Source organism: Pseudoliparis swirei, chromosome 9 (genome assembly GCF_029220125.1).
Source record: "Pseudoliparis swirei isolate HS2019 ecotype Mariana Trench chromosome 9, NWPU_hadal_v1, whole genome shotgun sequence".
NCBI lineage: Eukaryota > Metazoa > Chordata > Actinopteri > Perciformes > Liparidae > Pseudoliparis > Pseudoliparis swirei.
Genome location: NC_079396.1, coordinates 28,886,911 through 28,899,950, shown reverse-complemented (window position 1 = coordinate 28,899,950; position 13,040 = coordinate 28,886,911). Strand labels below are relative to the sequence as shown.

General features: G+C 49.2%; 1 protein-coding gene across 1 annotated transcript in view; it reads left to right on the top strand.

Annotated features, from left to right (window-relative positions):
- plxnb3 (plexin B3) overlaps nt 1-13,040 on the top strand; it is an 82,601-nt gene that overhangs the window by 52,679 nt on the left and 16,882 nt on the right. Inside the window, exons 17-28 of the mRNA XM_056422025.1 lie at nt 15-166; nt 308-413; nt 1,522-1,658; nt 2,394-2,570; nt 3,533-3,695; nt 5,995-6,136; nt 6,953-7,004; nt 8,160-8,346; nt 10,283-10,431; nt 10,508-10,608; nt 10,870-11,087; nt 11,153-11,392. Coding sequence (XP_056278000.1) covers nt 15-166; nt 308-413; nt 1,522-1,658; nt 2,394-2,570; nt 3,533-3,695; nt 5,995-6,136; nt 6,953-7,004; nt 8,160-8,346; nt 10,283-10,431; nt 10,508-10,608; nt 10,870-11,087; nt 11,153-11,392 — 1,824 coding nt within the window. The remainder of the gene's footprint in view (nt 1-14; nt 167-307; nt 414-1,521; nt 1,659-2,393; nt 2,571-3,532; nt 3,696-5,994; nt 6,137-6,952; nt 7,005-8,159; nt 8,347-10,282; nt 10,432-10,507; nt 10,609-10,869; nt 11,088-11,152; nt 11,393-13,040) is intronic.

Sequence of the window (13,040 nt, the reverse complement as noted above, 5' to 3'; positions counted from 1 at the left end):
CTGTCTGTCTGCAGGTGCTTCCTGTTTCCGGCCCGCTGGAGGGCGGAGTTCTGGTGACCATCACGGGGTCCAACCTGGGGATGAGGTACCAGGATGTAGTGGGCGGAGTCACAGTTGCAGGTGTTCAGTGTCCACCTCAACCTGAAGGGTACCAGATCTCAACCAGGTAACACACACACAAACACACATATATATACATGCATGCACACCCATCTTTTCTGACAGCATGCTTTATCTCAGGTACAACTCTGACGTGTGTGTGTATATGTGTGTGTGTGTGTGTGTGTGTGTGTGTGTGTGCTTACAGGGTTGTATGTGAGCTGCAGTCCAGTGGAAAGCAGAGGGAGGGGCCTGTCCTGGTTACCGTGGGAACAACTCCACCTGGAAAGTCAAAACAGATCTTCACCTTTCAGGTAAGAAACATTATCACCTCACCCAGACCTCTATCAGTGGCGGTGCGTCCATAGGGGGTGCTAGGGCGCCGCCCCTCTTTAAAAAATGTTGTGTAAAAACTTCAACGAACACCGGAAGTAAACAAAGTTGCGTATAATCTATGCGATTAATTTGGCCGCGTTAACGCACTAAAATATTTTAACGCAATTAACGCAACTTTGTTTACTTCCGGTGTTCACAAGTTTTTACACTCCTCTGAGTGTCAAGCCGCGGCAGTACGGTTTAACACTGTTTCCGTTTTTAAAACAATTATTTCTCCGCGAAAATAAGGATCATAAATGAGTTTAACTCGTGGATGAATCAGTCGGGTTTCCTCCTGCTCCTCCTTCCTCCCGTCTCCCCCTCTGATACACAGAGGAACGGAGGGGCGACGTGTCGGGGGCGCGGAAAGAACTCGTCACACGAAACCTTCACCGTGATTGGTCAATCCGTTTGTCTGTCAACATTTTTGGAAAAAACAACCAATGAACACTCAGTAAATCACAAAGGACCTCCCACCTCACAGGTGAGGCTCATTAGCAGCCTGTCAGTCAGAGAGCAGAGAACACGGCGCGAGGACAACTGAGCCTCATTGAATAGAGCTGAGATTGTTCTGGAATGTTTGATGTAGAACACGTGGGGGTGTGTCACATGCAAAAGACTTTAAACGGTGAATTTAATTTATTTTGTAAAATGTATAAAATGCCCCCAGCCTCCAGAGGGTTAACGTGACATATGTGAATGTCAGTCAGTCACCAAGGCCACTGGTTCTGCTGTTCAGTGGTAAAGATGACAGGACCAATGGGGTCTCAATATACTTCTTTTTTGTTTACTAATCTGGATGCTTCACTGAAGAAACAATTTATCATCCACAATATTAAATACCTCGCTGGCACTTTATAGGTAGAAGCCTCTTTGAAAACACAGCTCTGTGTGAAGTTTGATCTTTAAAAAGAAGGAAGAAAAACTTGTAATCGCGATTAATGAATTTCAAAATGTGCGATTAATTAGTTAATTTCTTTTAATCGATTGACAGCCCTAATATATATATATGTATGTATATATATATGTGTGGTTTTTTGTATTCAGGACCCGCAGCTCCGGGACCTGGTTCCTGATCGAGGTCCGGTCTCTGGGGGAACCAGACTCACCATCAGAGGCAGACAGCTGCTGACCGGACAGGAGTCAGACCTCAGTGTCTTCCTGGGCCTCCAGCCCTGCTTCATGTGAGTATTACATCATGACTACTACTGCTACTGCTACTACTACTACTGCTACTACTACTACTACTGCTACTACTACTACTGCTGCTGCCACCACTGCTGCTGCCACCACTGCTGCTGCCACCACTGCACCACTGCCACCACTGCCACTGCCACTGCCACCTGCTGCCACCACCACTGCCACCACCACCGCTGCCACCACTGCTGCTGCCACCACTCTGCTGCCACCACCACGCTGCCACCACTGCCACCACCACAGCTGCCACCACTGCTGCCACCACCACCACCGCCACCACCTGACCACCACCACCGACCACCACCACCGCTGCCACCACACCACCACCACCACTGTCACCACTGCCACCACCGCCACCAACTGACCACCACCACCACTGCCACCACTGCACACCACCACCACTGCCACCGCCACCACTGCACACCACCACTGCCACTGCACTGCCACCACCGCCACTGCCACCACTGCTGCCACTGCTGCCACCACCACTGCCACCACCACTGCTGCTGCTGCACCACTGCCACCACCACCTGCTGCACCACTGCTGCTGCTGCTACCACCACTGCTGCTGCCACCACTGCTGCTGCTGCTACTGCTGCACCGCCACCACTGCCACCACTGCTGCCACTGCCACCACCTGCACTACTACCACTGCTGCTTTCCTCACTGTCTCCTCTCCTCGTCTCCTCTCCTCACTGACTCCTTGCTCCCTCTGCCCTCAGCCTGGAGGAGGTGACTGACTCCCAGTTGGTGTGTCAGACTGGTCCCAGTAACCAGACGGCTGACGTCTCTCTTCGGGTTTTCTTTGGGAAAGCAGAGAGAACCGTTCCCAATGTCACCTTCCGTTACCTTGACGACCCGGTCATCACGGACGCCACACCTGCAGAGAGCTTCTACGAGTAATAGAATAGAATATACACTTTTATTAATCCCCAAGGGGAAATTAGTTCTCTGCATTTAACCCATCCTCAGTTATTAAGGAGCAGTGGGCTGCGGTGAAGCGCCCGGGAAGCAACTGGGGGTTCAGTGCCTTGCTCAACTAATGGGGATCGAACCACAACCCTCAGGGCCTCTTACCCAACATGATCACCGTTCATCAATAATCAATCATCTAAGAACCGGATCACCAATAATCAATCATTTAATTAGAATATCATCACCATTAATCATTCAGCTGGTGATAATCTGATAACCTATCATCAATAATCTATAAACTGATCATCAATAATCAATCAGCTAATAATAATCTGATCACCAATAATGACATCATTAGAATATGATCACCAATACTCAATAATCTGATAAAAAAACCTAATCACCAACAATCAATCAGCTAATTAAAGTCTAATCAGCAATAATCAAGGAACCTGATCACCAATTATCAATAATCTTATATAACCCTAATTACCGACATTCAATCAGATCATTAGAACCTGATCACCATAATAAATAATCAGCTCATAAGAAGATGATTACCATTATCAATAGTCATCTAAGAACCTGAGAACCAAGCAACACTAATCAATAATATAATAAGAAAGTTATCATCAATAATCTCATTCGAATCTGATCCCCAATAATCAATAATCTGATAAGATCTTGATTATCAATAATCTGTTAAAATTCTGATCCCCAATAATCTGATAAGAATGTGATCACCATAATCAATAATCTGATAAAAACCTGATCACCATAATCAATAATCTGATAAGAACGTGATCACCATAATCAATAATCTGATAAGAACCTGATCACCATAATCAATAATCTGATAAGAACCTCATCACCATAATCAATAATCTGATAAGAACGTGATCACCATGATCAATGCAGTCCTCACCAGGTGACTTCCTGTCCTCAGAGGGGGGCGTGTGGTCCTGGTGACGGGCAGGAACCTGGGCGTGGTGCAGCAGCCAATCATATCGGTGTGGGTGGAGCCTCTGGAGGTCCAGAGGGTGAAGCGGAGGAGACGATTGGCTCTGCTCACCGCCAAGCAGCTGGTCTTCAACAGCAGCATGACAACGGTGAGATCGGCCAATCAGAGAGCAGTGTGGCAGCAGGCTGGGCGTGTCCCTGAAATGCTCGATTGATCACTGGATCAGGTGTGGGACAGAGGACAAGAGACGGGGTCAAAGGTCATCCTGACTCATGTCTGTCTCACCTCTCTCTCTCTCTCTTCACTCTTCTGTTTCTCCTGTGTCTCTCTCTCTCTCTTCACCCGTGTGTCTCTCCTGTGTCTCTCTCTCTCTCTTCACCCGTGTGTCTCTCCTGTGTCTCTCTCTCTCTGTCTCTCCCGTGTCTCTCTCTCTTCACCTGTCTGTCTCTCCCGTGTCTCTCTCTCTTCACCTGTCTGTCTCTCCCGTGTCTCTCTCTCTTCACCTGTCTGTCTCTCCCGTGTCTCTCTCTTCACCTGTCTGTCTCTCTCTCTTCACCTGTCTGTCTCTCCCGTGTCTCTCTCTCTTCACCCGTCTGTCTCTCCCGTGTCTCTCTTCACCCGTCTGTCTCTCCTGTGTCTCTCTCTCTCTCTTCACCTGTCTGTCTCTCCCGTGTGTCTCTCTCTTCACCTGTCTGTCTCTCCCGTGTCTCTCTCTCTTCACCCGTCTGTCTCTCCCGTGTCTCTCTCTCTTCACCCGTGTGTCTCTCCTGTGTCTCTCTCTCTCTTCACCTGTCTGTCTCTCCCTTGTCTCTCTCTTCACCTGTCTGTCTCTCCCGTGTCTCTCTCTCTTCACCCGTCTGTCTCTCCCGTGTCTCTCTCTCTCTTCACCTGTCTGTCTCTCCCGTGTCTCTCTCTCTTCACCTGTCTGTCTCTCCCGTGTCTCTCTCTCTTCACCCGTCTGTCTCTCCCGTGTCTCTCTCTTCACCTGTCTGTCTCTCCTGTGTCTCTCTCTCTTCACCTGTCTGTCTCTCCCGTGTCTCTCTCTCTTCACCTTTCTGTCTCTCCCGTGTCTCTCTCTCTTCACCTGTCTGTCTCTCCCGTGTCTCTCTCTCTTCACCTGTCTGTCTCTCCCGTCTCTCTCTCTTCACCTGTCTGTCTCTCCCGTGTCTCTCTCTCTTCACCTGTCTGTCTCTCCTGTGTCTCTCTCTCTTCACCTGTCTGTCTCTCCCGTGTCTCTCTCTTCACCTGTCTGTCTCTCCCGTGTCTCTCTCTCTTCACCTGTCTGTCTCTCCCGTGTCTCTCTCTCTTCACCTGTCTGTCTCTCCCGTGTCTCTCTCTCTTCACCTGTCTGTCTCTCCCGTGTCTCTCTCTCTTCACCTGTCTGTCTCTCCCGTGTCTCTCTCTCTTCACCTGTCTGTCTCTCCCGTGTCTCTCTCTCTTCACCCGTCTGTCTCTCCCGTGTCTCTCTCTTCACCTGTCTGTCTCTCCCGTGTCTCTCTCTCTTCACCCGTCTGTCTCTCCCGTGTCTCTCTCTCTTCACCCGTCTGTCTCTCCTGTGTCTCTCTCTCTCTTCACCTGTCTGTCTCTCCCGTGTCTCTCTCTCTTCACCCGTCTGTCTCTCCCGTGTCTCTCTCTCTTCACCTGTCTGTCTCTCCCGTGTCTCTCTCTCTTCACCTGTCTGTCTCTCCCGTGTCTCTCTCTCTTCACCTGTCTGTCTCTCCCGTGTCTCTCTCTCTTCACCCGTCTGTCTCTCCCGTGTCTCTCTCTTCACCTGTCTGTCTCTCCCGTGTCTCTCTCTCTTCACCTGTCTGTCTCTCCCGTGTCTCTCTCTCTCTTCACCCGTCTGTCTCTCCCGTGTCTCTCCCTCTCTTCACCTGTCTGTCTCTCCCGTGTCTCTCTCTCTTCACCCGTCTGTCTCTCCCGTGTCTCTCTCTCTTCACCTGTCTGTCTCTCCCCTGTCTCTCTCTCTTCACCCGTCTGTCTCTCCCGTGTCTCTCTCTCTTCACCCGTCTGTCTCTCCCGTGTCTCTCTCTCTCTTCACCTGTCTGTCTCTCCCGTGTCTCTCTCTTCACCTGTCTGTCTCTCCCGTGTCTCTCTCTCTTCACCTGTCTGTCTCTCCCGTGTCTCTCTCTCTTCACCTGTCTGTCTCTCCCGTGTCTCTCTCTCTTCACCTGTCTGTCTCTCCCGTGTGTCTCTCTCTCTTCACCCGTCTGTCTCTCCCGTGTCTCTCTCTCTCTCTTCACCCGTCTGTCTCTCCCGTGTCTCTCCCGTGTCTCTCTCTCTTCACCTGTCTGTCTCTCCCGTGTCTCTCTCTCTTCACCTGTCTGTCTCTCCCGTGTCTCTCTCTCTTCACCTGTCTGTCTCTCCCGTGTCTCTCTCTCTCTTCACCCGTCTGTCTCTCCCGTGTCTCTCCCGTCTCTCTCTCTCTTCACCTGTCTGTCTCTCAGGTGTCGGAGCGCTGCTCCGTCCTGTCGTCCACTCAGATGACCTGTCCGAGTCCCAAAGTGAGCCCAGAGGTCAAAGTGAAGGGCGTCTGGTTTCAGCTGGACAACGTCAGAGTCCACTATGAAACCATCAAGGTGCCTGTCTGTCAACCTGTCTGTCTGTCAGAATGAACATCTGAAGGAGAATGAAACTGTCAGGACACCGGAGTCGGGAAGAAAACCCGGGTCGCTGGAGTGGTAACCCACGATTTATCCAGTGGGCAATTGAGGACCCAGATGCAGAGAGTAAAGTCAAAAGATTGTTTTATTTTCTCTCCGTCACAACGGAGTTCCAAAAAATGCAAACGTGTCTTTAAACAGCAATAACGCAAACACAAGAGGTAGATCCAAACAAAGTCGTTAAATCCAAAAAAGTTATAATCCAAACAAAGAATCAAATCCAAACAAAGAGGTAAGTCCAAAACACAGAAGAATAGCAAACGTAACGCGAGGGTAACGAGGAACACTTAGTCTAATCAAACGTCGCGATGACGTGTCTAGCACACTGCCAGGTATTTATACCCTGGTCAAACAAAGATAATTGAACATTACCAAATTAAAACAGGTGTGGAACAGAAAGACTGAAATAATGTCTTTCGGCCACATGAGCCCAATGGCAAAACAGAAAAAAAACAAAGTCCAGACACCTCTCTCTACCGAATCTCTCTCTCTCTCCAGAGGTCTCCAATGAGCTCTCTCAGAAGTCTCTCTCTCTCTCTCTCTCTCTCTCTCTCTCTCTCTCTCTCTCTCTCTCTCTCTCTCTCTCTCTCTCTCTCTCTCTCTCTCTCTCTCTCTCTCTCTCTCTCTCTCTCTCTCTCTCTCTCTCTCTCTCTCTCTGTCTGTCTGTCTCTGTCTCTCTCTCTCTGTCTCTGTCTCTGTCTCTGTCTCTCTCTCTCTCTCTCACCTGGTCGCTGCCTGCAAGCCAGGTTCTTTCCTCTGGTGAGACCGAGCTCAGGCGTTCCGCTTCGCTTCAAGCGGGAGGTGTGATCGCTGGAATTCGCGCTCACCTGGTGTCTGTCTGTCTCTCACCTGGTGTCTGTCTGTCTCCTGGTCTCTCACCTGGTGCCTGTCTGTCTCTCACCTGGTGCCTGTCTGTCTCTCACCTGGTCTCTCACCTGGTGCCTGTCTGTCTCTCACCTGGTGTCTGTCTGTCTCTCACCTGGTGTCTGTCTGTCCCCTGGTCTCTCACCTGGTGTCTGTCTCTCACCTGGTGCCTGTCTGTCTCTCACCTGGTGCCTGTCTGTCTCTCACCTGGTGCCTGTCTGTCTCTCACCTGGTGCCTGTCTGTCTCTCACCTGGTGCCTGTCTGTCTCTCACCTGGTCTCTCACCTGGTGCCTGTCTGTCTCTCACCTGGTGTCTGTCTGTCTCTCACCTGGTGTCTGTCTGTCTCTCACCTGGTGCCTGTCTGTCTCTCACCTGGTGTCTGTCTGTCCCCTGGTCTCTCACCTGGTGCCTGTCTGTCTCTCACCTGGTGTCTGTCTGTCCCCTGGTCTCTCACCTGGTGCCTGTCTGTCTCTCACCTGGTGCCTGTCTGTCTCTCACCTGGTGTCTGTCTGTCTCTCACCTGGTGCCTGTCTGTCTCTCACCTGGTGTCTGTCTGTCCCCTGGTCTCTCACCTGGTGCCTGTCTGTCTCTCACCTGGTGTCTGTCTGTCTCTCACCTGGTGCCTGTCTGTCTCTCACCTGGTGTCTGTCTGTCTCTCACCTGGTGTCTGTCTGTCTCTCACCTGGTGTCTGTCTGTCTCTCACCTGGTGCCTGTCTGTCTCTCACCTGGTGTCTGTCTGTCCCCTGGTCTCTCACCTGGTGCCTGTCTGTCTCTCACCTGGTGCCTGTCTGTCTGTCCCCTGGTCTCTCACCTGGTGCCTGTCTGTCTCTCACCTGGTGCCTGTCTGTCTCTCACCTGGTGTCTGTCTGTCCCCTGGTGTCTCACCTGGTGCCTGTCTGTCTCTCACCTGGTGCCTGTCTGTCTCTCACCTGGTGTCTGTCTGTCCCCTGGTCTCTCACCTGGTGCCTGTCTGTCTCTCACCTGGTGCCTGTCTGTCCCCTGGTCTCTCACCTGGTGCCTGTCTGTCTCTCACCTGGTGCCTGTCTGTCTCTCACCTGGTGTCTGTCTGTCCCCTGGTGTCTCACCTGGTGCCTGTCTGTCCCCTCAGGGCCAGGACCTGACCAGAGCCATGTCCAGACAGGAAGTGAGGGCGCGGCTGGGAGACCAGGAGTGTGAGGTGAAGACTCTGGACAGCACTCACCTGTACTGTGAGCCTCCGGAGAGACAGCCAATCAGTGAAGAGGACGGCAGCGAGCTGCCCAGCCTCCAGGTGATCATCATTATTAGGGTCCTCAACTACGACTTTGTCGTAGAGGAACCTATTGTTTTTATAAGAGTTATTATTTTCTCTCAGGAATGTTGCCCTTTTGAGGCCTTTATCATATTCCAAAAGTTGTCAAATTTGACATGCATATCAGGACTGGCGAAAAACACGATATTTTCAAGGTTTCGCATTTTTGTATTTAGAAATGTTTCTCTAGCGCCCCCTTGAGGTAGAAAGCTCATACATTTTTTCAACAATGACCGATTGACTTGAAATTTGATATACAGGTTCACCTGGACCTGCTCTACAAATAAGTTAATGGTGGCCATCAAATGCGCCTCCTTAGATTTTCCGCCAAACTTTGATCCTTCGCCATGAACAAGTAAACAATCTGACATGCTCGAAATGTGACTAAACTTGGCACACACATTTAAAGTCAAATATGTAGTTACCTGATATGATTTAAATGCTTCGGAATGACGATATGGCTCAATAGCGCCCCCTAGAATGAATTTTCGTTGAAAAGCCCACGTGTTTTGCCTTGAATGACTAATTGACTCGTAATTCAGTATACATCTCCGCTTGGACCTGCTCTACAAAAAATATAATTATGACCATAGGCTACGTCAACTTAGATTTTCCGCCATTTTGAATTTTGTAAAAAACTAGTGCTGTTAAAAATAACGCGTTAACTCAGTTCATTAAATTACAGGTTTAACTAGTTTTTTTTTTTTAACGCATTTAACGCATGTGCAGAATGAGCTTCCAGTCCATCTGTTGTTGGTCGTCTCTCCAGCAGCATGTCATTCTGTCTCTAGTGTCGCGTTAACACGACTCCGATCTCCGCCTCTGGGATCCATTATTGGTTCAATGTCATCATAACCACTGAAGATCTTGTTGATATCTCATTGCGTTCAGAGAATATAGACCAATGAACATTTAAACCCGATTCATTCCAAACTAGGCCAGTATAGTCTCGAGACCTTTGTCTTCAAAAATCTTTGAAAGATTTAAAAAATATTAAAGTTTGTGCGTTCTCCGGACCGGCAAAGAAACGCCATTCGCCATTAACATGTAAGATGATGTAACTCAGCCATACATTATCCAATCTGCTCCATATTCCTCGTATGTCATCACATAGTGACCCTGAAGACATCCATATGCTAATTAAACATTCAAGTCATAGCGCCACCGATTGGCCAAAGCAAATCAGCCTAAAAAGCATCACATTCACATGTAATTTACATGACAAGGTCTAGACTTCACGTAGATACACATGACAAATGTATATGTTCAAATTGTCACAGCGCCCCTTGCTGGCTACACTGGACTCGCTCAAATCTGCTCCAAACTTCTCATGCTTCATAGAATTCACGGCCTGAGGATATCAACAAGCCTTTTTTCACTCAGTCAAAGCGCCACTAGGAACTAGCAAAGTAAAATGAGTGTCGCGTGACAAACGGTCAAACGCCCGAACGCCGTGCATGCGTTCTCGGCCGAGGGGGCCGGCGTCCGGCCGGCACCCCCGACGTGCGAAGCAGGTAGAGGACCCGTTCATCGCTGCTTGCAGCTTTAATTATTATTATTATCATTATTATCATTATTATTACTATTATTATTATCATCATTATTATCATTATTATTACTATTAATAATAATATTATTATTACTATTATTATCATTATTAGAGGATTCATTATTAATGTTCCTAATGTGATTATTAAGAATACATGAATGGAACTGAATAGTCTCTCTCTCTCCCTCTCTCTCTCTCTCCCTCTCTCTCCTCTCTCTCTCTCTCTCTCTCTCTCTCTCTCTCTCTCTCTCTCTCTCTCTCTCTCTCTCTCTCTCTCTCTCTCTCTCTCTCTCTCTCTCTCTCTCTCTCTCTCTCTCTCTCTCTCTCTCTCTCTCTCTCCCTCCCTCCTCTCTCCCTCTCTCCCAGGTGTTCATGGGGAACCTGCGGGTGGACCTGGGCTTGGTTCAGTACGACAGTGACTCTCTGTCCGTCGTCCCATTGGCTGCTCAGGTCGGTTTGGGGGCGGGAGCTGCTGTCATCATCCTGTCAGTGCTGGTCGTCATCCTCATGTACAGGTAAGTACCTGTCTGTCTGCCTGTCTGTGTATCTGTCTGTCTGTCTGCCTGACTGTCTGTGTGTGTCTGTTTGTAGGAGGAAGAGTAAACAGGCTCTCAGAGACTACAAGAAGGTTTTGCTGCAGTTGGAAACTCTGGAGATCAACGTTGGAGATCAATGTCGCAAAGAGTTCACTGGTACACACCTCATGTATTTATACATGAAATATATATATATATTATGTTCAGTCATATATATATATACATATATATATATTTATATACATATATAAGTATATATATGCTTATATATATATAATTATATATATATATATATATATAAATAGAAATATATTTATATATAAATAGAAATATATTTATATATAAATATATATATTAAGTTCAGTCGGAATGGAACCAGCAACCATTCAGACTCCATGCCCGTTCCTCTGCTCCTAGACCTGATGACGGAGATGATGGACCTGAGCACCGACGTGGGGGGGCCGGGCCTCCCTCTGCTGGACTACAAGACCTACGCAGAGCGCGTGTTCTTCCCCGGCCAGCAGGCGGCGCCACTGAGCCGCCAGCTGGACCTGCCGGAGTCCCGCCGGCCCACCGTGGAGCAGGGCCTCCAGCAGCTCGGCTCGCTGCTCAACAACCGGCTCTTCCTCACCCGGGTGGGTCCCGGTCCCGCCTCAGAGGACCGCCAGACCGGCAGCTGACGTTGTTGTTGTCTCCTCAGTTCATCCACACCCTGGAGGCCCAGCAGGGGTTCTCCCAGAGGGACCGGGGCTCCGTGGCCAGCCTGCTCACCATGGCGCTGCACGACCAGCTGGAGTACTTCACCGAGGTGATGAAGACTCTGCTGCAGGACCTGGTCCAGCAGTACGTCAGCAAGAACCCCAAGCTCATGCTGCGCCGGTACGTAGACCTGGTCCCGGGGTCCTGGTCCTCCCCACCGTACTGGTCTCTGGGGTCCTGGTCCTCCCCACCGTACTGGTCTCTGGGGTCCTGGTCCTCCCCACCGTACTGGTCTCTGGGGTCCTGGTCCTCCCCACCGTACTGGTCTCTGGGGTCCTGGTCCTCCCCACCGTACTGGTCTCTGGGGTCCTGGTCCTCCCCACCGTACTGGTCTGTGAAGCCCCCCTTTGTTCAGGGCAGCTAAACTATTTGATACCTTAGTATCTGGTGGACCTGTTCTGGATCCTGGATCCTGTTCTGGATCCAGTTCTGGATCCACCGGTCTGGTCTACCAGACTACGAGTCCACCAAAGACACTGTGGACCCAGAAACCGTCAAAAGGGCCTTCAGCACATGGTTTTGAGGACTTGGGTTCCCTTCAGAGCCCCACATCCCATCAGGTCCCTCGGGTTCTGGTCCTGCTGGGTTCTGGTCCTGCTGGGTTCTGGTCTACATTTGCTGACCAGATCTTTTAGATCATTTAAGGCAGGGGTGCTCAATACGTCGATCGCGACCTACCAGTCGATCGCGGCGTAGTGTGGTAGACCGTTAAGGTAGTATGGTAGATCGTTAAGGTAGTACGGTAGACCGTTAAGGTAGTATGGTAGATCGTTAAGGTAGTACGGTAGATCGTTAAGGTAGTATGGTAGACCGTTAAGGTAGTATGGTAGATCGTTAAGGTAGTACGGTAGACCGTTAAGGTAGTACGGTAGATCGTTAAGGTAGTATGGTAGATCGTTAAGGTAGTATGGTAGATCGTTAAGGTAGTACGGTAGATCGTTAAGGTAGTATGGTAGACCGTTAAGGTAGTACGGTAGATCGTTAAGGTAGTACGGTAGACCGTTAAGGTAGTATGGTAGATCGTTAAGGTAGTATGGTAGACCGTTAAGGTAGTACGGTAGATCGTTAAGGTAGTACCTGTAGACCGTTAAGGTAGTACGGTAGATCGTTAAGGTAGTACGGTAGACCGTTAAGGTAGTACGGTAGATCGTTAAGGTAGTACGGTAGACCGTTAAGGTAGTGCGTAGACCGTTAAGGTAGTATGGTAGATCGTTGGGTAGTACGGTACGGGTAGTACGGTAGACCGTTAAGGTAGTATGGTAGATCGTTAAGGTAGTATGGTAGACCGTTAAGTTGTACGGTAGACCGTTAAGGTAGTATGGTAGACCATTAAGGTAGTACGGTAGACCGTTAAGGTAGACCGTTAGTATGGTAGATCGTTAAGGTAGTACGGTAGATCGTTAAGGTAGTACGGTAGACCGTTAAGGTAGTATGGTAGATCGTTAAGGTAGTATGGTAGACCGTTAAGGTAGTACGGTAGATCGTTAAGGTAGTACGGTAGACCGTTAAGGTAGTATGGTAGATCGTTAAGGTAGTACGGTAGACCGTTAAGGTAGTATGGTAGATCGTTAAGGTAGTACGGTAGATCGTTAAGGTAGTACGGTAGACCGTTAAGGTAGTATGGTAGATCGTTAAGGTAGTACGGTAGACCGTTAAGGTAGTATGGTAGACCGTTAAGGTAGTACGGTAGACCGTTAAGGTAGTATGGTAGATCGTTAAGGTAGTACGGTAGACCGTTAAGGTAGTATGGTAGACCGTTAAGGTAGTATGGTAGATCGTTAAGGTAGTACGGTAGACCGTTAAGGTAGTACGGTAGATCGTTAAGGTAG